At 49.3% G+C, this 21715-nt stretch overlaps 1 protein-coding gene across 6 annotated transcripts in view; it reads left to right on the top strand.

Moving 5' to 3' along the window:
• Positions 1-21715, top strand: part of NCOA1 (nuclear receptor coactivator 1) — a 1575181-nt gene that overhangs the window by 1282660 nt on the left and 270806 nt on the right. For all 6 annotated transcript variants that reach the window (XM_069605680.1, XM_069605681.1, XM_069605685.1 and 3 more), the window contains one exon: positions 3717-3902. In XM_069605680.1, coding sequence (XP_069461781.1) covers positions 3717-3902 — 186 coding nt within the window. The remainder of the gene's footprint in view (positions 1-3716; positions 3903-21715) is intronic.

The following is a 21715-nucleotide window of genomic DNA, read 5'->3' as shown; positions in this document are numbered from 1 at the left end:
TTTAATTCTTAACACTTTCAACAGCTTCTGATTGCGTTTTCTCCCCACTCTTCAATAATGATCTCTCATGGAATTGTCTTGTGTGGCTTTCCCTCTCTCACCAGGATATTTGTTTCCACTTTTTTAGTGATTCACCATCTTTCTTATTCATCTGGTTTTTGAATAGTTCCTCAGATATTAAATCATACTGATTCAATGTTCTGTTACTGCCCTTAACGCAATCATAGTCCCATCGCTTTATTACGTTTAGCCCCAGCGGCCTCCTGCTTCTTCCGTTCACCCCTGTACCTTTCTTTTCCATGGGTGACCTCGCAGGGCTCGGCTTTTGCTCAGGTACGTTGGTTTGCTTTCACACTTCTTCCTTTCGGGCTTCAAATGCGTACCGGTCTCCGCAGCTGGCCGAGTTCAGCAAACAACGGCGGATGGGAGCTGTCAACACTCCCGGTCTTCCAGGTCTCTGAGTTGTTAGAAGGGGGCCTGGCCCACCACGCTATTTTCATGGTCACGCCACCACATCAGACGCTTCCTCGAATTCCGTCCTGATAACGGCTTCGCCATTGTATCCATTCTATCACCAAGATACCCTTTTGATGGACACTGTGCTTTAGAAATTCAGGTAACATAACAAAACATTGGCCCTCATTACAACACCGGCGCTAAACCATGGCGCTATTAGCACCATGGTTGGTGCCGGTGTTGTAACGAGTCCAACATGGTGAAATGGGGAAATACCGCCCCATTCCAAGGTTGGCGGGGCGGTATTTCCCCCTTTCCGCATGGCCCTTCCCCATTCCCATTTTTGCCCCATAGGGCTCAATGGGAATGGGGAAGGCGGCAATTACGGTACCGCAAATTGCGGTACCGTAATTGCCTGCGAGGTCTCTTTGCGGGTCCCTACTTTAATGGCTGGTCCAGACCAGCCGTTCAGGTCCGGTCCCGCAAAGGGACCTCGTAGTAAGGCGCTAAGTGGTTAACGGCGCCGCAGCCATTTATGGCGCCGTTAACCACTTAGCGCCTGGGTCGTAATGAGGCCCATTGTCTTCTTCACTGGGCCTCCGGCGACTGCACTTGCTGTTCTCGGCTTCTCGCAGTTCCGCAGGTCCCGCGGTTCAATTCTGCTCCGCCTCTGCATGGTGTTCTGACGTCAGGAGGATTCCCCTGCATACTGTTCTCTCTCCTCCCTTCTGGTCTACTCATCCCACTTTCATAAGAGTTTCTTCTTAAAGGGGTATTCCTTTTTCTTTCAGACGGCGTGCTTGATTCAACATTGTCTAAAGCCAAAGAGGAGGAGGACACAGTGTTTTTGATGGACGGCAGTCCCATATACACAAATAGTGTCCTGCATTTGGGAGTCCTTGTCCCCTAATGGGGAGTCACTCCAAGTGAGGTCCCACTTGCCCAAACCCCTAGGAGGGGGACTTGTGGAGCAGGCTCACTTTCCTAGCCTCAAAGACGGTGGCTGCCCCTTCGGGAGAAGGAATGACTACTCCGGATTCGTCACACATCATACTGGTCCCCAAGGCTCGAAACCTGGGTATCCCCTTTGCCGGCAAACTCGAGCTCCACCATTTCATCACTCACAGCTACAAGGCAGAACCTAATGAAAATTAGGAAGATTCACCCGACTTCATATACCACTCCACTAAATCGCTCCTAACTTCTGTAGTCGGCAGACCTGACTATTGGTCCAGCCTTCTTTTGGACCCCTCACGTCTCCTTTGTCCGATACAACGAAATTTGTACCTTAACAACTGACACTCTTGATAAACCCCCTCGTTCCTCACCTACCCCTCACCTACGTCTGTCTGTCACCATCACATTGGTTGGCTCTCTGTGCATCATAAATCCTTCTTCAAAAGGCTAATTTTAGTCTTGACACATATCCATGGGCTTTGCCCCGCCCCCAATCTGGCGACCTGTATTTCTGGAAATTCACCATCTTCTGCCAATGCTCTGCTTAATATCTGTGTCCCCCCTACCCACTCTGCAATGCCATTCCTACACGTGCCTTCACCCTCTTTGCTCTCTTTGCCTAAACATCAAGAAGCGCAGAATGATTCCAGCATTTAGATGTGATCTTGAACAACATTATCTTTCCCTTGAGGTGTCCCTTGCGCCAACCCGTCTCATCATCCCTCCCCTTGGACACAGCGCCTACCCCACCTTTACGTAATTCTAATGAAGAAGATGTACATATGCACATAATGCTACTAGCTTTGTCTCTATTGACCTCATTATGTGTTGCTTTATGGCCCCTGGAACTAACTGGACCACCATCCACTACAAATACTCAAATGTAAAGCACAGGATTTGTGAGTGCTCTGACCTGTGTGATGACCCATTGTAATGTTTATGATCGAAACACGATGACATTTATCAATAAATAAGAATAATCTTTATGGTTACCGTACATTTGTATACTGGGCCAAATCACCAAAACTACAGAACGACTGCCCCATAGACAAAATTAATAGCCATCTTTTTGCAGGTTTGAAACATGTTAATTATCCATTTTAAAGAATAAATGATAGAACGGTCTCTTCGGCAATGCTAATTAGTTTTCTGTCTTGAAAAGGTGTGAATATATTGGAAAACAATGAGAACGTTGAATAATTGTAACTTGAGTGTACCCAGGAACTGCTATAATAAGTTGCAGTGTGAACAGTGTAGCAAGCTCAGTAGATTCTGAATGTAGAGTTAGTTCAGAAACAAATTATAAAGTTGAAGATGATTTCAGGATTGTGTTAAAAATCTGGTGTTACTTTGTTTTTTGCATAGCCAAAACTATTTCCTGTTGAAAGAGTATGGGCCTCATTACGCGGTAGGAGGTAGTCATGGTGCTATAAGCACCATGGCTACCGCCTTACCGCATACCGGGTCTGAGTTCTCAGAATGGGTACTTACCGGGTCATTCCAACCTTGAAGGACCCGGTAAATCCCCATTCTGAGAACCATTCCCCATTCTAATTTGAGCCCCCATAGGGCTCAATGGGAATGGGGAAGTAGCTAATAACGGTACCGCAATTTGCGGTACCGTTATTAGCTCTGAAGTCCCTTAGCGGGTCCCGTCCTTAACACCTGGTCAGACCAGGTGTTAAGGACGGGACCCGCTAAGGGACCTCGGAATATGGAGGTAAGGGATTACCGGCACCGCCGCCCTTAGCGGTGCGGTAATCCCTTACCTCCTACCGCGTAATGAGGCCCTATGTGTACATACGTGAGCGATATCAATGAGGCGTTTTGTACTTGATGTGCCACTAAGTTTTAGTAAAACTGCACAGACTATGCCACTTCCCTACTTAAAAAGCTGAAGTGCCCATTTTTGGAGTTTGGCCCTTGAATGCATGGACGCTACATGGCGTGGGAAGCAAAGGTCTGCAGCCTTAGTCTGCCAACATGATATGAAGTCTGTGAAATTGTGAGGCAATGGGGATACCAAGATGATAGCCCATTGCAAGCAAAAGAAGAACTAGTCTGGATAGTCCTAGTGTAAGTCATTTTCCGTTATGCCTGAGTGTATAGGCAATTGAGACTGTTCAGACAGGCCATTGTTACGAACAGTGTACGAAATTTGCGCACTTTCGGTTGTACATACTTTAGTAATCATATGAAAATAAAATTTCTTTGGAAAAGTTACAGATTGTTTATTATTAATTTCACGATTAGCAATGTATACATCTTGATTTGTATTTTTTTATTATTTCTTACAATTCTAGCCTTTAATGGTGGGCGAGGCTTGCACAACAACCAATCCTCATTTGATTTCTGTGACCCTATGGAACCAGTGCAGCTTGGGCTGAATCAATTTCCTTCACCAAATGACAGCAGCCCCCGTTCAGGTGCAACACCGGAGCAGAGCAGAGGGACCTTACCGGGATCTAGTCCCTTTCAGTCCGATCCAGGTATGCATGTTAATGGAGAAATTCCCAGCTCTACAGTTTTTTAACAAAACTGTGCATCGTTGACTGAAAACTGTGTTATATCAAAGCATTCATTTAAGAACACCGAACAAACTGGGACTATCGGTGCATGTTTGCCATTCTGCTGTGAAGCAACGCTCTCTCTATTACCCTTTCATAATATTATTTCCTAAATGCACTGTTTAAATTGAGCATACACTGACTTATTGGTTTGTGCTGCTTATGTGATCAGGTGTTAGTTTCACTACCAATGCAAATGTCTTCCAACCTATTGTTCACACATCTCGATTGTCTGTGCTATTTCAGACTATTTTTGAGTATGCACCAGTAACTTCAGGAAACGGATCACTGCTGTAAACGGATACCTTGACAGAAAATATAAGCCTTCTAGCATTGATCCGAACTTTTTGACTAAGCACCCTACACCTGAAAACTTGATGGTTCAGGCAGCCACATCGACCATGCAGTCTGCTTACTCCTCTATTCCCCCGGATAGGGACGACAAGAGGGTTGGTGCCTGGGCTTGTGAGATCTTCACATCGGGCAGTATGGCCTTAAAGTCTGATAATGTTACTTGTACGCTTTCAAGATTTACTTACACCCTGTGGTACTGTGTTAGCATGGCGGCTGAGCACATTCCGGAAAGGCGAGGAAAGAGACGGCTTCCTGGCTATTGTGAAGGATGGAAAGGAAGCAATGGGGGAGTGTCTCCAGTCAGGACTGGATTTTGCTGACAGTATCAGCAGGTCCATGGCTTCTAGCACCGTACTACGCAGGTTGGCGTGGTTGAGAATGTCGGGCTTTGCACCGGATGTGCAAGGCAGACTACTCAATATGCCCTTTGACGGATCGAGGTTGTTCGGCAGCAAGGCAGATGAGAGTCTACAGAAGCTGCAGACTTACAAGACGGCGACTAAATCACTTAGCGCCTCCATACGCCAACCTCAACAACAACCCTATTCAGGCTCATCTTACTGGAGGGGTCATCCTTTTTGTTTCTATTCCTCATTTGGAAAGGTAAGACGACAGGCTGGACAAAGGGGACAGAAAAGATTCCCTCGTGGTGGACGAGGAAGGGGTGCTAAATCAGCAGCAGCAGCATCTTTACCCTCAGCCGCTGCTGCAGCCGCCTCTAAGCCTCTAAGCCACTCTGAACCCTTGACCCACAAGACCCTGGTGGGAGGTAGAATCTCTTAGCAGAACGAATAGCGGGTATTACTTCAGGTGCTTGGGCACTGGAAACAGTAGCTCAAGGTTACTGCCTTCCTTTTCAAAAAGGCCTCAAGATCCCGGGAGCCAACTCTGTCAAAATTCCAGATCCGCTCCTTGTGCAGGAACCCTGCTATAGAAAGGTGCAAGGGAATGTGTACCTGTAGCGGAGAGGAACAAGGTTTGATATTCCCCCTACTTTCTCATTCCCAAGAAGGACGGAGGATTGAGACCCATCTGGGACTTTGAACAAATTGCTCAGGAAGGACAAGGTCAAGATGGTAAACCTTTCTCAGATCCTTCAGTCTCTCCAACTCCAAGACTAGTTGGTATCATTGGACCTTCAGTATGCTTACTTTCATGTGCCAATCTATCTTAAGCACAGAAAGTACCTGAGGTTCGCGGTTGGCGGTTCTCACTATCAGTTTCGAGATCTGCCATTCGGGCTGACCTCTGCTCCAAGGGTTTTCACCAGACTGATGGCGGTAGTGGCAGCGAGTCTCAGGAGAGGGGGGGATTCACGTCTACCCCTACCTCGACGATTGGTTGATCAGAGCTCGTTCACCCGAACTGGCCCAGGAGCATCTCAAATTCCCCTGCTACTCCCTACACAGACTGGGCTTCTCCCTCAATTACAAGAAGTCCGATATGATACCATTCCAGAGACTCCAATTCATCAGCGCAGTTCTGGATACTTCCTCTGGGAAAGCCTTGCCTCCCGAGGTGAGGACTCAACACATTCTGCAGATAATGTTCCAAAATGCCCAGCATCTGCCGGCCTTCGATTGTCTGAGGTTGCTCGACCTCATGGCATCCTGCATTTTTCTGGTGCCAGAAGCCCGATTGAGAATGAGATCCCTTCAATGGGCCCTCGGGACTCGGTGGTCCCAATTTTCAGGAAATATGTCAGATCTGCGGCAAGTTCTGAGCAGAGTGGCTCAGGACCTTCTATGGTGAACTTGCATAGACAACATACTCTTACATCCCGTCCCCTTTCCACCATACTGTAGGCACCCGTCCGTCACCATTCCAGGTACTTGGCGTAGAACGAATGTCAAGGTGAGACTGGCCTCAACCAGGTACGTGGCCTACGGCCTATCCCTCTTTTGCGCAGGGCAGTGTTCCTTTGCACCCATATGGGCAGGGTACGCAGCGGCTCCAGCAGCTCCCTGCTACCCCGTCAGAACCCCCTGCCACCTCCTCGGGCAGTGAAGAGGCTTTTTTTGGGAGGTTCCTCGGCTTCATGAAGTCTCCTCAGATGGGGGTTACCTCAAAGATGCAGTCAGAGAAATCCTCCCTGCAATGCTAGAGGCACCACAGATGCCTCTGCCCAGGCCCCGGCGCAGCCGGCTCCTGAGCCGACGCCTCAGTCGGTTCCGTACCAGCCTCCGCCTCCGGTCCCTCTACCCCAGCCTCTGGCACCCTTTACTCCTCTTCCTCCTCCACAGGATCCCCCTGACACACAGGATACGGATGAGGAGGAGGATCCGGACACGCCATCTTCAGCCAGGGCCTTCCACAAACGTCTTGCTGGGCTGACAGAGTATCTAGGCCTACCCCAGCCCGAGGTCGAGCAGCCGGCAGAGAGGGTCCTGGCGGAAGTCCTCACGCGACCCCCCCCTCAGCCAAATCGGGGATTCCTCTGCAAACTGATGTAGTCTCCCTGGCGAAGAAGGGCTGGCTCAACCCCCACTGGGCCCAGCCGGTCAATCGACGCCTGGACGCCAAGTACAGGCAGGTGGAGGGGGATACACTTTTGCTCTCGGCCCATCCTCAGCCACACTCCTCGGTGATTGCTGCGGCATCACTATACTCCGAGCCTCAGTGGTCCTCAGCCTCCTCCTCTGCGGTGCTGTTAGGCAAGGAGGAGAAGATCTCGGAGGCGTATGGCAAGAAGCTCTATTCCAACGCGTCCTTGTATCTTCATCAGGCCAACGCTGATGCCATGTTGGCTGCTGCCAACCAAAGATTATGGTGGGAAAGTGGGGACTTCCTCCTGGAACTCACCGCTCAGAGCCAATCACCCTTTAAGGTGGGGCTTGCCGAAGCCAAGCTGGTGGTGCAGGACCTCATGGAATCCACCGTGGCCCATATTGACACCTCTAGCCATGCCATCTGTATTGCCACAGACATGAGAAGGACAGCCTGGCTCCGGGCAACAAAATTCAACCCGGACGTCCAGGAACACATATTAGATCTACCGTTCGAGGGGGTGAGCTCATCCACTCCTCCACGGACAAAGAGCTGGACAAAAAGAAAAACAGCTCACAGACATCTAAGTCTTTATCCATCCTTACAAGGAACATGCCCAAATCGTACACCCTATCTCAGCAGCGCTTCTACAGGGGTCGTACGTACGGAGGGTTCCGCGGCTTCCAGGAACAGTGTTCCAGGCAGCCGGACCGCTCGCCGTCTCAGAACCAGCACAAGCAACAAAAGGGGGTGGGGGTAAGGGCTTTTTTACAGTCCCCCTCCTCCGCGACAGCCTCCGAGGGAAAGAAGGCATGACACGCCCCTTCGGGTCCACGTGTCTCTGGTGAGGGGCAGGCTTGCTCTCCATGCACATTTCTGTCACAAGAATTTCGTGGACCCCAGGATTCTCTCCGTCGTATCCATGGGGTACCGCCACCCTATCCCAGCCTGTTCTCCCTCCTCCACTCCCACAGGTTGGGACAGCAACTCTTTTGGCGGAGATCCGGTCGCTCATAGAGTACCAGGCACTGGAGGAAGTCCCAGCCTCTCATTGAGGCTTTGGCTTTTACTCCCGGATTTTCGCCATTCAGAAGAAGAATCAGGAGGGCCTGAGAGTTGTGCTGGATCTTTCCACCCTCAACCTCTCCTGTCCCTGCAAAAATTCAAGATGGTTACACCAGCTTTTATAGCAGAGACATTGGACAAGGGAGACTGGATGTGCTCCCTGGATCTGAAGGACGCATACCTACACGTCCCGATTTGGCAGCCCCATAGTTCTTTCCTACGGTTCAGGATCATGGGCTACCACTTTCAATACAAGGTCCTTCCTTTTGGCCTCAACTCGCCCCCAGAGTCTTTACCAGGCTCATGAATGCAGTGGCGGCCCTCCTCAGAGCGCAGGGCCTCCACATCTACCCGTAACTCGACGACTGGCTCGTCCGGGCAACATCTCCGGAAGCGGTTCACCACTGTTCCCATGCCCTTATGAACACACTGCACTATCTGGGCTTCTCGCTCAATCTCATGAAGTTGCAGCTGCTGCCTACGCAGGCTGTGACATTCCTGGGCCTCATCTCGGACACGTGCTCCGAGAAGGTCTTTCCGTCGGAGGACAAGGTCTCAGCCATCAAGAGGCCACCACCCACTTCCTCAGCAGGGAAGCAACCTCGGCATGGTAGTACCAACATCTCCTGGGTCTACTGGCAGCGGTCCTATTAGCCGTCCCACACACAAGACTAAGGATGAGGAGGATCCAGCTGCACTTTGCGGCCGCATGGAACCAGGAGCAGGGCTCTCAGTCCGAGATTATCAACGTTCCTCTGTCACTCCACCCGGAACTAACTTTGTTGTCCCGAGACTGCAACCTACGGATGGGCAAGCCCTTCCGGCCGCCCATTCCGCATGCCACCATCACCGCGGATTCCCCGCTCGAGGGCTGGGGAGCCACCCTGGACGATCTCTGTCCACGGAACCTGGACTCAGCAGGAGCAGGAATTCCACATCAATTGGTTAGAGCTGAACGCCATCTGGCTAGCTCTCAGGGTATTCCTACCACGTCTCAGGGGCAAGGTTGTACTCATCCAGACGGACAACTCGACCAGCATGTACTATGTCAACAAGCATGAAGGCACCAGATCCCCTTCTCTGTGCAGACTGGTAATCAGCATGTGAGATTGGGCCCTGGAAAACGACATCTACCTCACGGCAGTCCACCTCCCGGGGGAGTCAAACCTGGAAGCAGACGGGCTCAGCAGGCTGGGAGTGGACAATTACGAGTGGCAGCTAAACGACCTCGTTATTCAGGTGATCTTCAACAGGTGGGGTCTTCCCCAGGTGGATCGCTTTGCCACCTGGCACAACAAGAAGTGCCCCCAGTTAGCCTCCTGGCAGGGCCCCGGCTCCCTGGGCGACGCATTTCACCTCCGGTGGAACAGCATGAAGGCCTACGCCTTTCCGCCCACGCCTCTGATTCACGGAGTAATTTGCAAAATCCAAGAGTCTCACCAACTCCACATCATTCTAACAGGTCTATGGTGGCCGGCCAGGCCATGGTTCTCGGAGCTGCTCAGCCTTCGGAGATGCCCCCGATTCACCTCCCGACGGGCCCAGCTCATTTTCTGGCACAACAGGGGGGCAGTCATCCACCCCGCGCCACAGAAACTAGCCCTCGCAGCGTGGTACCTGAGCAGGTAACGCTGCGGCACCTCAGCCTCTCACAGGCTAATCTGGAGATCATACAGGGCGCTAGGAGCAAGGCTATCAGGGAGGGCCCAGTACAAAAGCAAATGGACCAGATTTTGCCACTGGGCAGACTCCAAGGAAATCGATCCCATAGCGTGCACTTTGGGCGACAAGCTCTCCTTCTCGGCACACCTCGCCCATTCTGGCGTGCAGGTGGACACCTGCTGCTCTTAGCTCGCAGCCATCGGAGTTTACAGGAACTCAGAGGAGGGCATCTTCCCCTCTTCCAATAGTATCGTCAAACATCTGACAAGACTCGCAAGGCTCTACCCACCCGTGAAGAGGCCACACCCGATGTGGGACTTTAACATAGTATTGGGTGCCCTGGCGCACAAACCATTTGAGCCAATGACGTCCGCGGACATCAGGTTTGTCACCATCAAGACGGCCACACCTCGGCGCGTAGGGTCAGCGAAATTCAGGCGCTGGTCACCTCGGAACCATATATGATATGATATGGCATTTATAACGCGCCTATACACAAGTGTTTCAAGGCGCGACGAGGCAGGGTGGAACAAAGGGAGACAGACAACGATCCTACTAGGCCATGTGTTATTCAGATCGGGCAAGTGCAGGGTGGAGGGGAAGGGTACTACCTTTCACAGGGACAAAGTAGTCCTGCAGACACACCCAGCATTTCTGCACAAGGTGCTGTCTGCGTTCCACTTGAACGAGAAAATAATCCTTCCTATGTTTTCTCCCGATCCTAGTGATGAAACACAGAGCGTGCTACTCTGCCTGGATGTTGAGCGTGCCCTGAAATTCTGCTTGGGCAGGACCAAGGGCCTCCGCAAATCGGACGTCATGTTTGTCACTTTCGGAGGCTCAAGACCTGGCTATCAGGCTTCTAAGGCTTTCATATCCAGCTGGATGATCTCTGCCATCAAGGAAGCATATGAGGGCCAGCACAAGCCGCTTCCGGCCAACATGCACGCCCACGCAGTCAGGGCCAAGGCAACGGCCATCGCATTCCAGCGCCATGTCCCTTGGCAAGTTATAAGCAGGGCTGCCACTTGGGCCTCTCCCTCGGCTTTCTGCAATCATTTACTGTTTGGATACCGGCTCTAGATCTGATGTGGCTTTCGGACTGGCGGTTCTCAGGAACCTATTCTCAGGAACCTATTTGCTTAAGGAGGGTCTCCTCTCCACCCTGGGGCTACAATCCGTTGTAATCGCCCATACAGTATCGAGGAAAGGGGACAGGATGTAAGAATAATTATAAGTTACTCACCGTAGTGACTAACGTTCTTAGTCCATAGTCCCCTTTCCTCCATACGTCCCACCAACCTCCCTCCTAATAATACTGGTATCATTAGGCAATGTTAAACCTATTGTCGATGCGTCAATAGGGACTGAGGTGTGGTGCCGGAGGGCGGAGTCAGGGCAGCGCATGCCCCCAGGGCCGCTCCCCCACGCGCCAAGTTTAAAGGGGAAGAAGGTTTTTTTCTGGTGAAAAAGGTTCCGCCTCGCATCCCTTGGAAGGGATGCCCATACAGTATGGTGGAGAGGGGACTATGGACTAAGAGTATGTTAGTCACTACGGTGAGTAACTTGTAATTTCTCAAGGGACAGTCTTTTTGGCAACCATGGCCGGAGATATCGGTAGTAACGAACACCTCACTCACGGGATGGGTTGCCTGACAATCAGCGGTCGTTGGTTTCCATCGGAGTCCAAACTACACATCAACCTTTTAGAGCGGAGGGCAATCAGACTAGCGCTGAAGGCCTTCCTGCCATTTGTACAGGGAAAGAATGTCCTAATAATGACGGACAACACGATGGCAATGTACTCCCTCAACAAGAGAGGTGGTGTAGGGTCACTTCCACTGTGCACAGAGGCAATGCAGCTTTGCTTCTGGGCAATACAAGAAGGAATCTCTCTATCGGCAGTTCACCTAGCCGGAGAGCAGAAACTGGCAGCGGACGCTCTGAACAGGCAGAGCACAGTCCCCCACAAGTGGGAACTAGCTCAGGAAGTCCTTCAAGAGATCTTCACCCCCCTTTGAGGAACACCTTCAGTGGATCTGTTCGCGACCGTGGTTAATCGGATGTGCGACCAGTATTTCAAGGAATTTCCTCTGAGAGGAGCTTTAGGGTACGTGTTCGTAGTGGACTGGGAATGTCCGCTTCTGTACGCGTTTCCTCCATTCCCTGTTATTCCTCGCTTGATCAGGAGGCTGAGAAAGTTTGGGAAATCCATGATCCTAATTGCCAGGAGGACATGGTACCCGGACATGTCCATCTGCCCTCCGATACGTCTTCCACAAAGAGAGGATCTTCTGCCACAAGAGGGAAGGTCGGGTTCTCCATCCAGAGGTCAAGACACTCAGCCTTCACACATGGTTTCTGAGAGGCTGAGATATAAGGATTGGGACCTCCCGGACGACGTAATGGAGATTTTGCTTTCGGCCAGAAGGCCAGCAACCAAATCCTTTTACTGGTGTCGTTGGAGTAAGTTCAGTAATTGGTGCAAGGATAAGAATGTGGATCCTTTCCTATGTGGTACACCTATGATGCTTCCTTTCCTGTTGCATTTAGCCAATCTGGGGCTCCAGATTGGAACGATAAAAGGATACCTGGCTGCGCTTTCCATCTTTAAGCGCTCCTCTGAAGAGGGCTCATATTTCAAGATACGATTGATTGTGCAATTTCTAAAGGGTCTCACTAACATGTACCCTCCAGTCCCTTTTCATGTACCCGTTTTGGATTTAAATTTGGTATTAAAATTTCTTGCATGCATTCCATTTGAGCCATTACATTCATGTCCTCTAAGGCTCCTTACATTATAAACAGTCCTAGTAGTGGCCTTCACATCAGCCCGCTGGGTGAGTGAGTTGCAGGCTCTCTCTTGTAAGCCTCCTTACACCGTTTTCCATAACGATAAATGTGTCGAACCATCATTCCTGCCTAAGGTAGTCTCTGACTTCCATTTGTCGCAGAAGATATTATTCGAAGGGATTGTGTCCTCCGACGTATTCCTTATCTTGATAGATCATCGCCAGCTTGCTGGCCTCGGAATTTTTTTCTCAGTAGAGGGCGCTGCGCGTCGACGTCCCTAGAGCCGATGTCCCTCGACAGCCTCCGTATCGGCGCTGACGTCATCATGCGAATAAATAGACTCGCGCAGCTTCCGTTGCTCAGTTCCGTTTTTCTGCGCTTCATGGGCCTCGGAATCGTGTTGCTCAGTTCGTTAGTCAGAGAATATATTCTTCATTATTCCTTGAGAATAAACAAACTCTTACTCGATGGCTTCCTCACCCGAACTGACGACTCCACGGTCCGGCTTCAAAAAATGTCGAGACCGTGGAAAGAAAATGTCGTTGACAGATCCTCACAGGATCTGTTTGTGGTGCTTGGGATCGGAGCACCAATGTTCTGAGTGCGAGGACTGCATGTTCATGACAGCGAAAGCCTTGAAGGAGCGTAAGGGGAAGCTTGAGAGAGGTAAGACAGCTAAAACTCCTTTGAAAGTTTCCTCGGCAGAGTCGAGACATTCGTCTCCTCGCCGACACAGGAAACATTCTCGGTCTAGGTCTCGAAGCAGTTCCCACCACTCTTCCAGATCCAAGCCTTCAAGTAAGAGACGTCGAAGATCCCCTTCCTCATCTTCTTGTTTCCCTGGAAAGAGTCACCTGTCCCACAAAACATAGCTCTCAGGCTGAGTAGGAGGAATTCCGTAAAAGGATGCTTAGCGTCTTCGAGAAAGCGGCCTTGACCCCCTCGAAGACAGCTGAGTGTGATACCCTGGGTGAAAGACCTAAACAATCTAAACGCTGCGAGTCGGTGCACCCGGCGGAAGAAACTACTCGAGAGCATCACAAACCCTCGAGGAAAGGCACTGTGCCATCGAAGCCAGCGTCGAAGGTCCCTTTGACGCATAAATCTGCGTCATCAACGCCTTTGTCGAAGCGCTCATCGACGCATAGGTCGATCGAATCAACGCCGTATTCGACGCCGACGTCGACGCCGAAAAAGAGCAAACCCACGGCCGTCACTACCTCACAGCCAGTGGTCATACCCAGAGCCTCTAACATGACTTTGAGGTCATCGACAACCTCGAGTAGGATCCCGATCTTCTCGAGTTCTTCGAGGCCACTTCCAATCTTCTCGACACCTTTTTCGGTGTTTTCAAAGTCTTTAACGTCCGCGTCGACGATGTCGACGTTTTCCCAACCGATTATGAAAAATGTAGCCCCTTCTGCTCTGGAAATGGGATTTAAGCCATTTCCAAGATCTGATCATTTCAGACCTTTGTCTTCAATCTATGAGGAAGGGGAGGATTCAGATCAAGAAAGACCCTTTGGGTTGCAGAGATCTGCAACACCAGAACCAGAGGAATTTACCTCTGAGGAAAATAGGTTGAAGGACCTTAGAGAATCCTTACATGAGGTAAGTGGGTTAGATACTTCCCAGAAATATAATTTGCCAAACCAGACCCAGGGGAACATGCTGAGACCCCTTACAGAATTTTAATGGCAAGAATCATAGAATTCCTGGGTTGGTCTACACCTTCACCTGCATTCCAACAGGATGACCTTATAGACATCTTAGTCAAAGGCCCACAGGAGGATCCTGTGGTTCCATTTCACACTGCATTACAAAGGAAAATGTTGGATAACTGGGAAACTCCTGAGGTTATCCCGGCGGTTAACAAGAGGTTATCACCCAAATACAGGGTATCTACTACTGACCCTGAATTTTTGTCTAAACATCCAACTCCATAGAGTCTGGTTGTCCAAGCAGCAACTGCATCAGGCAGTAGATCGGCATACCCTACTGTCCCACAGGACAGGGATGACAAAAGATATGACTCTATGGCGAAGAAAGTGTTTTCTGCATTTAGCATGGCGTTGAAATCTATTAACGCTACTTGTACGCTCGCAAGGTTCAGCCATACACTTTGGGAGTGTGCTTCATCAGCGGCTGACTGCCTCCCAGAGGGAGAAGAAAGGGAAGCATTTCTAAACATCATTAAGGATGGTAAAGACGCAATGTGCCAATCCCTTCAAACTGGCATTGATTCTGCTGACAGCATCAGTAGGGCCATGGCGGCAAGTACTACAACCCGCAGATTTGCATGGTTGCGAAAGTCTGGGTTTGCTCCAGATGTACAAGCCAGACTTTTAAATATGCCCTTTGACGGCTCTTCTTTGTTTGGTAAGAAGGCGGATGACAGCCTAGAAAAGTTACAGACATCCAAAGCGGCAGCAAAATCCCTGGGTGCTTCAATCCGTCAAACGCCATATCACCCCTCAGGAACCTCGTGGAGAGGTAAGTCCTTTTGCTTTTATTCCGCATTCGGAAAAGGCCGAGGACGGTCGGTTCAAAGAGGTCAAAAAAGATTCACCCGAGGTGGACGGGGTAAAAATACAAAAGCCGCAGCAGCAGGTACATCTTTACTCTCGGCACCTGCATCAGCCGCCTCTAAATCACTCTGAGGACTCTCCTCACAAGACACCAGTAGGGGGCAGGCTAACTCAACATCTGACGGAATGGCAGGCTATTATGTCAGATGCTTGGGCATTGGAGACAGTTGCCCAAGGTTACTGCCTGCCTTTTCTACGCATTTCTCAGTCATCCACCGGGGAACAGCTCTCGGGAAAGTTCCAGATCCGCTCCTCTTGCAGGAAATGGTAGACCTGCTGGAGAAAGGTGCCATAGAACCGGTACCTGTAGCGGAGAGGAACAAGGGCTGGTACTCCCCCCCCCCCCCCCCCCTCCCCCTACTTCCTAATACCGAAGAAGGACGGAGGACTGAGACCTATCTTGGACTTATGAGAATTGAACAACTTCTTCAGGAAGGACAAGTTCAAGATGGTAACTCTTTCTCAGATCCTTCAGGCCCTCCAGCTTCAGGACTGGCTGGTATTTCTGGACCTTCAGGATGCTTATTTCCATGTGCCAATCCATCTCAAACACAGGAAATACCTGAGGTTCGCAATTGGTGGCTCTCATTATCAATTTCGAGTTCTGCCATTTGGGCTGACCTCCGCCCCGAGGGTCTTCACCAAGCTAATGTCGGTAGTGGCTGCAAGTCTAAGGAGGGAAGGGATTCACATCTACCCCTACCTGGACGATTGGCTGCTCAGAGCTGTATCTCCGTAACAAGCTCAGATCCAGCTAGATTATGTCTGCCACTTCCTTCACAAACTGGGCTTCTCCCTCAATTTAAAGAAGTCACAGATGATATCATCACAGAGACTCCAGTTCATTGGAGCGGTCCTGGACACTTTCCTGGGAAAAGCCTCGCCACCAGAGGTGAGGGCTCAAGATATTCTGCAGATGGTCACCAAGTTTCAAAATGCCCAACGTCTCCCAGCCTTCGACCTTTTGAGGTTGCTAGGCCTCATGGCATCCTGCATCTCCTTTGTGCCAGAGGCTCGCCTGAGAATGAGATCTCTTCAGTGGGCACTGAGAACTCAGTGGTCGCAATTCTCAGGGAGAATGACAGACCTCCTTCAGGTTCCGGACAAGGTGGCTCGAGTCCTTCAGTGGTGGGTCTGCCAGGAGAACATCTTGAAAGGAGAACTGTTTTGGCAACCATGGCCGGAGATAACAGTAGTCACAGATGCCTCACTCACTGGGTGGGGAGCCCATACCAACGACTTGACCATCAGCGGTCGTTGGTCTCCATCGCAGTCCAGACTACATATCAACCTGTTAGAGCTGAGAGCAATCAGACTAGCGCTGAAGGCTTTTCTGCCATCTGTACAGGGGAAAAATGTCCTAATAATGACAGACAACACAGTGGCCATGCACTGCCTCAACAAAAGAGGAGGCGTAGGATCACTGCCTCTGTGCAGAGAGGCGATGCAGCTCTGGATTTGGGCAATCCAAGAAGGAATCTCTCTATCAGCAGTTCAGGTAGCCGAAGAGAAAAATTTGACAGCGGACGCTCTGAGCAGGCAGAGTACAGTCTCCCACGAGTGGGAACTAGCTCAGGAAGTCCTTCAACAGATCTTCACCCTTTGGGGAACCCCTCAAGTGAATCTGTTCGCTACCAGCATCAACAGCAGTGCGATGAGTTTTGTTCAAGGGAATTTCCCCCGAGAGGAGCTCTAGGGGACGCGTTCGTAGTGGACTGGGAGTTTCCACTTCTATACGCGTTTCCTCCAATCCCTGTCATTCCTCAAATGATCAGGAGGTTGAGAAGGTTCCGGAAAACCATGATCCTAATTGCCCCGGACTGGGCCAGGAAAAAGTGGTGCCTGGACCTTCTGGACATGTCCATCTGCCCTCCAATTCGTCTTCAACTCAAGGAGAATCTTCTCTCGCAGAAGGGTGGTCAGGTTCTCCATCCAGACATCAGAACCCTGAACCTTCACGCTTGGTATCTGAAAGGTTAAGATACAAGGATTGGGACCTCCCAGATGACGTCATGGAGGTGTTGCTTTCGGCAAGAAGGCCAGCAACAAAAACTTTATACTGCTGCCGTTGGAACAAATTTTGCAGCTGTTGTAGGGAAAAGAATATCGACGACCCCTTTTCATGTGGTGCACCAACGATGTTATCTTTTGTACTCTATTTGACAAATTCGGGCCTTCAGGTTGGCACTATCAAGGGCTATCTCGCAGCGCTATCGATCTTCAAGCGCACTGCAGAGGAACCATCGTATTTTAAGTTACCCTTAGTAATACAATTTCTGAAGGGATTAACCAATGTCTATCCTCCAAGACCATTCCAAGTTCCCTTATGGGACTTAAATTTAGTCTTAAATTTCCTGATGGGTACTCCTTTTGAACCACTCCACTCTTGTTCACTAAGGTTTCTCACCCTTAAAACTACCTTATTAGTGGCATTGACATCTGCTAGGAGGGTGAGCGAATTACAGGCTCTATCTTGCAAACCCCCTCATACAATTTTTCATAAAGATAAAGTTGTCCTACAAGTGAAGCCTAATTTTCTCCCAAAGGTGGTTTCTGAATTCCACATCACTCAGAAGATTACCTTGCCTTCATTTTATCCCCCTCCCCATCCGGGGAAAGAGGAAGAAAGGCTGCATAGGCTGGACCCAAGGCAGGCTTTGAGCTTTTACATCAGCAGACTTGCTAGGATTAGGCAAGCAGACCAACTGTTCGTAGGTTACTCAGGGCACAAATTGGGATTACCGATAACAAAACAGACCATTTCCAGATGAATTATTTTAGCCATTCTGGAATGTTACAAACTGGCAGGGAAAGAGCCTCCTCAAAATCTTAGGGCTCATTCAACCAGGGGTATCGCAGCCTCTTCGGCCCTCCAAACAAGGGCACCTCCAAGGGGTGGCTAGGGGGGGGCCATGGCCACCCTTATAACAATGCTGGCCCCCCCATCGGCCACCCCAGGAAAAAGCAAAATAATACACTTTTTTTCTTCCCCTCTGAACTGTGCATGGACAATAATCACATGTCCAGTTCAGGGTGAAATATTTTTTTTTGTTTTTTGTTGCCGCAGCTCACCACCCGCGATGGACTGGATCAAGCCACGTATGATGATGGCCCTAACCCCCATTGATCGCACAATAAACACAGCCTGAGTGCACGCATTTCTGTTTTGGCTTGCACTTGCAGGCTTTGTTCACTTCCAGGCACTGAAAAGGAGACCTGGGCTGCGGCGCTGAGGGATCGAGTGGTTGTCCCAGGCAAGCACTTCAGAGTTGAGGTATGTGGCACCAGGGGTGGCGCCAGGCATGGCGTGGGAGGGCTAAAGCCCCCCCCCCTTCCGCAGCTGCCTATTTGCCATGCACAGGCCTGCTCTCTCCACACCGCTTTATTTTTTCCTCACAAAACTGATTGTGGCGGAGGGAGGAGGCGTTAAAATGTAACCAGCCCATTATTATTAAATAGAACAATTGTGGAGGTGAGACGCCCCTGGAAGAAGAGAGTACCTGCTGGCTGCGAGATGCATGCTGGCCACCTTAGCAGGATAATCGGTGTCTCTTTCAGTGAGGCCATTCTCCTTGTACCCATCGTGAAGAGTACACCCTGTGTCAAAAACGTGTTGCTGCGGTGCCTGCCAATTGAAAGAGCAGCTCTTTAAATTGTATCTGGCCTATGTGGCCAGACCATGTCGTCTGCGAACCCTGCCACGTTGTCATTTGCCAATCGGCAAAGAGCAGTGCTGCCATCATTGCTGCGTATCCAAAAACAGGGCCCCTCCTGTCACAGCCGTCCCCTGGACTAGAGGCCCATGTTGGTTGACCTTTACTTTCTACCCCCAAATACCTTTGCCCTTCTACCTGCCCATTCGACAGGTGGGAGGCATTTCACTGCCCCACTCTCCACACCAGACACATGATTGCTGCCCCACGTTCACCCCACCCTTGACCTTGGCCAGCACTGCACTGCCCTGATCTCCCTACACAATTCTGCTCTCCTCACAAACGCAATTTCTTTATACTTACACCTCCTTACGCAATCCAGACCGTTCTGTCACCACCCAGAACAAATGAGCTCCTAGGCCTGTTGTGCACAGCTAGATTTGGTCCCTCTATATAGGACTTCTAGAAACATTTAAATTAAATAACTATCAACTTTCCCACTAACAGATGTGACTCCCCTCATACTTGCATGCACTTCAGAATGCTGCATTAAAATAGGAACGAGCACCCCTCTCTAATGCTTCAGAGGATGACAGTGTCCATATTACTTGCCAAAATGCTTCAATACAACAAGTCCTTCCCTTTCTTGACATAGTCCTTACAACTTGCGGCACTTTCACCTCTTGAGTCACCTTATTAAGCAAATAGCTTTCAAATAATGCTTTAGTTTAATTCAAATGCGGACTCCAAATAGCACTCCTCCCACTCCCAGAATGCTCTGTATGGCTAGAAAGCTCCTAAGCATGTGCACAGGCTGGCAGCATTACTTGGCAGGGTAGCAGGAGGATTGAGAGTGACAAGAAAGAGTAGGATTTGGAGTAACGAGAATCCTCTGTGGACACTATAGCACCTTCCTCGCCCCAGTTGTAGATATATGAAGCTATAGCAAGCACCATTAAACACACACACTTGAAATGCTGCAACACATTTGCTGAAGACCAGATCCTTAATGAGCAATGCTTTCTGAGCTAAAATGAAGTCCAACAAAGTCTACAACATGAAATGTGTAATGCTTAATGAATGTTAAGGGACACATGCTTACATTGTGGCCCTGCAGATTTTGGGCACTGATACACACCTTTCTGCCAATAAAGCTGCAATGCCACCTGAGTAATGAAATTGGATCACATCAAGTAGTAGAACTTTCTGGTGTCCTTAGTCCAACACAATCATTTGCTTTGCCCGCCTGCTTTTGATAGTAGTTGCATGTTTCCAGCTCAATTTCCCTGGAACAAAAGCTACTAACAGTGTGCCAACAGAGCGAAAAGGAGCAGCCCTGTGTAAATAGATGGCCCTCCCTAGGTACAACATATGAGGCAACCCATCAGGGCAGTTTTACAGACTGAAAGTAGGGAGAATACGCTTCAGCGATATATGAAAGGGCGGCATTTCCTTACGAACAAACCCAGAGTAGAAGTAATTTCAGATGAGGCTCAGAGGAAAGAAGTGCCCTCCAATTTCCCTAAGCAGTGAGTTGAAGTAATAGCCACTAAATAAATAGTGCCATAAATGACAAAAGCTGCAGGTGCACCTTTTGCAGAAGGGTCTAGTCGGGAGACTCACACTCTAAGTGCATGGCATGTTTTATGCCATTTTTGGGCAATGGAAAGCCTACTTGAGTGTTTGTATGTGATGGGTGGAGGAGAATACTACAGTGGGGCTGGCCTGGCAGGGTCTTACTGTGGCATGGAATGTTGTACTCGCATTAAGGTCAAAGGCAACATGAGTGTTCTTACATTGGGAGCGCATGCTTCCTTATTTTGACTTGGGTCTTTATTATTTTACTGGTGTTTAAGGTCAAAGGCAACATACATATTGTTACATGGGGGAATATAACATGATGCGTGCAACATAAATGTTCTTATATGGGGGGATTTGTGTGATGATATGCTATTTATATAGCGCTTTCGCCAAAGCGATTTTCAGAGAACATATTTACATCAAATGTATCACCCAGCCAAAGTTTGTACTCATTTAATGAGCTTTATTTATTTATTGCATTTATTGACATTGCGCAAACCCATACGTATCACGGCGGTGGTACAACTTGGTGAGCAGGGAAAAGTACAGAGTAAGAGAGGTAACATGTTGCAAAAGCAACATAATAGTACGAGGTCCATAGAGGAGGGTAGAGATCACGGAGATCATATTTAAGTATGAAAGACAGAGTTGGCCTTGCCTGGATTTGAACCTGCGAATCACACTCGGATTACAAAAGCATGCGCTCAGCCCAGTGAGCTATTTTACCGGCTTGCCAGCAAGAGCATGTTTTCATTCTGTGGCATTGCAGTTTATTACTGGTGTTAAGGCCAAAGGCAACATATGTATTCTAACATTGGGGTGGGGGCATTCGTGCTGCCTGCAAGGCTATATGTTTTTTTACTGTGGCATGACATTTTTTATTGCCGTTAGGGAGCAAATACAACATGATGAGTGTTATTATATGTGGAGTGGGGTATTTTTGTAGCCAGCAAGGATATATTTTCTTAATGTGGCATGGATTTTTTTTCACTGGCATTAAGGCAAAGCCAACAGGAGTATGTTCTTACATGGGGATTCTGGCACGTATTGGGAGAGCTAGCATAAACATGCTTTGTTATAGTATCGTTACTGGCATTATGGACAAAGCAAACATGATTATTGTCATATATGGAAATTTTGGCATATATAGGTGCACCAGAATGGACATGTGTGAGCACAATCAATATGAAAATGCTTTTTTACACTTGCAGAGTACTGGCATATAGCGGACAAAGGCATTATGAAAGTGTGTTTGAAAATGCTCTGGTGCATTGTTGGTGGCTTGGAATCTAACATACTTTTTATGTCTTACCCTACAAAATCGATTGTAAACTGGGTGGTTTTTACCTAATTTATCACAAAGTGTACTGTAAAATGCACTATATTTTAACACATTATTTAAAACCTTTTCTCAAGGGGACAAACCCCCTTTGATTGGTTCACCCTCCCTCACTACTCTGTCACTCCTATGTATTTAGCTGGGGGCAGAACAAGTGCCCTTCCTTCCGCAGGCTCTTCTTAATGTGGGCCCTACTACATTAGCTCCAGGCCA

The sequence above is a fragment of the Ambystoma mexicanum genome, chromosome 4p, assembly GCF_040938575.1.
Source record: "Ambystoma mexicanum isolate Mex_15411 chromosome 4p, UKY_AmexF1_1, whole genome shotgun sequence".
NCBI classification, from domain to species: domain Eukaryota; kingdom Metazoa; phylum Chordata; class Amphibia; order Caudata; family Ambystomatidae; genus Ambystoma; species Ambystoma mexicanum.
This window is presented reverse-complemented; position numbering and strand designations above follow the sequence as displayed.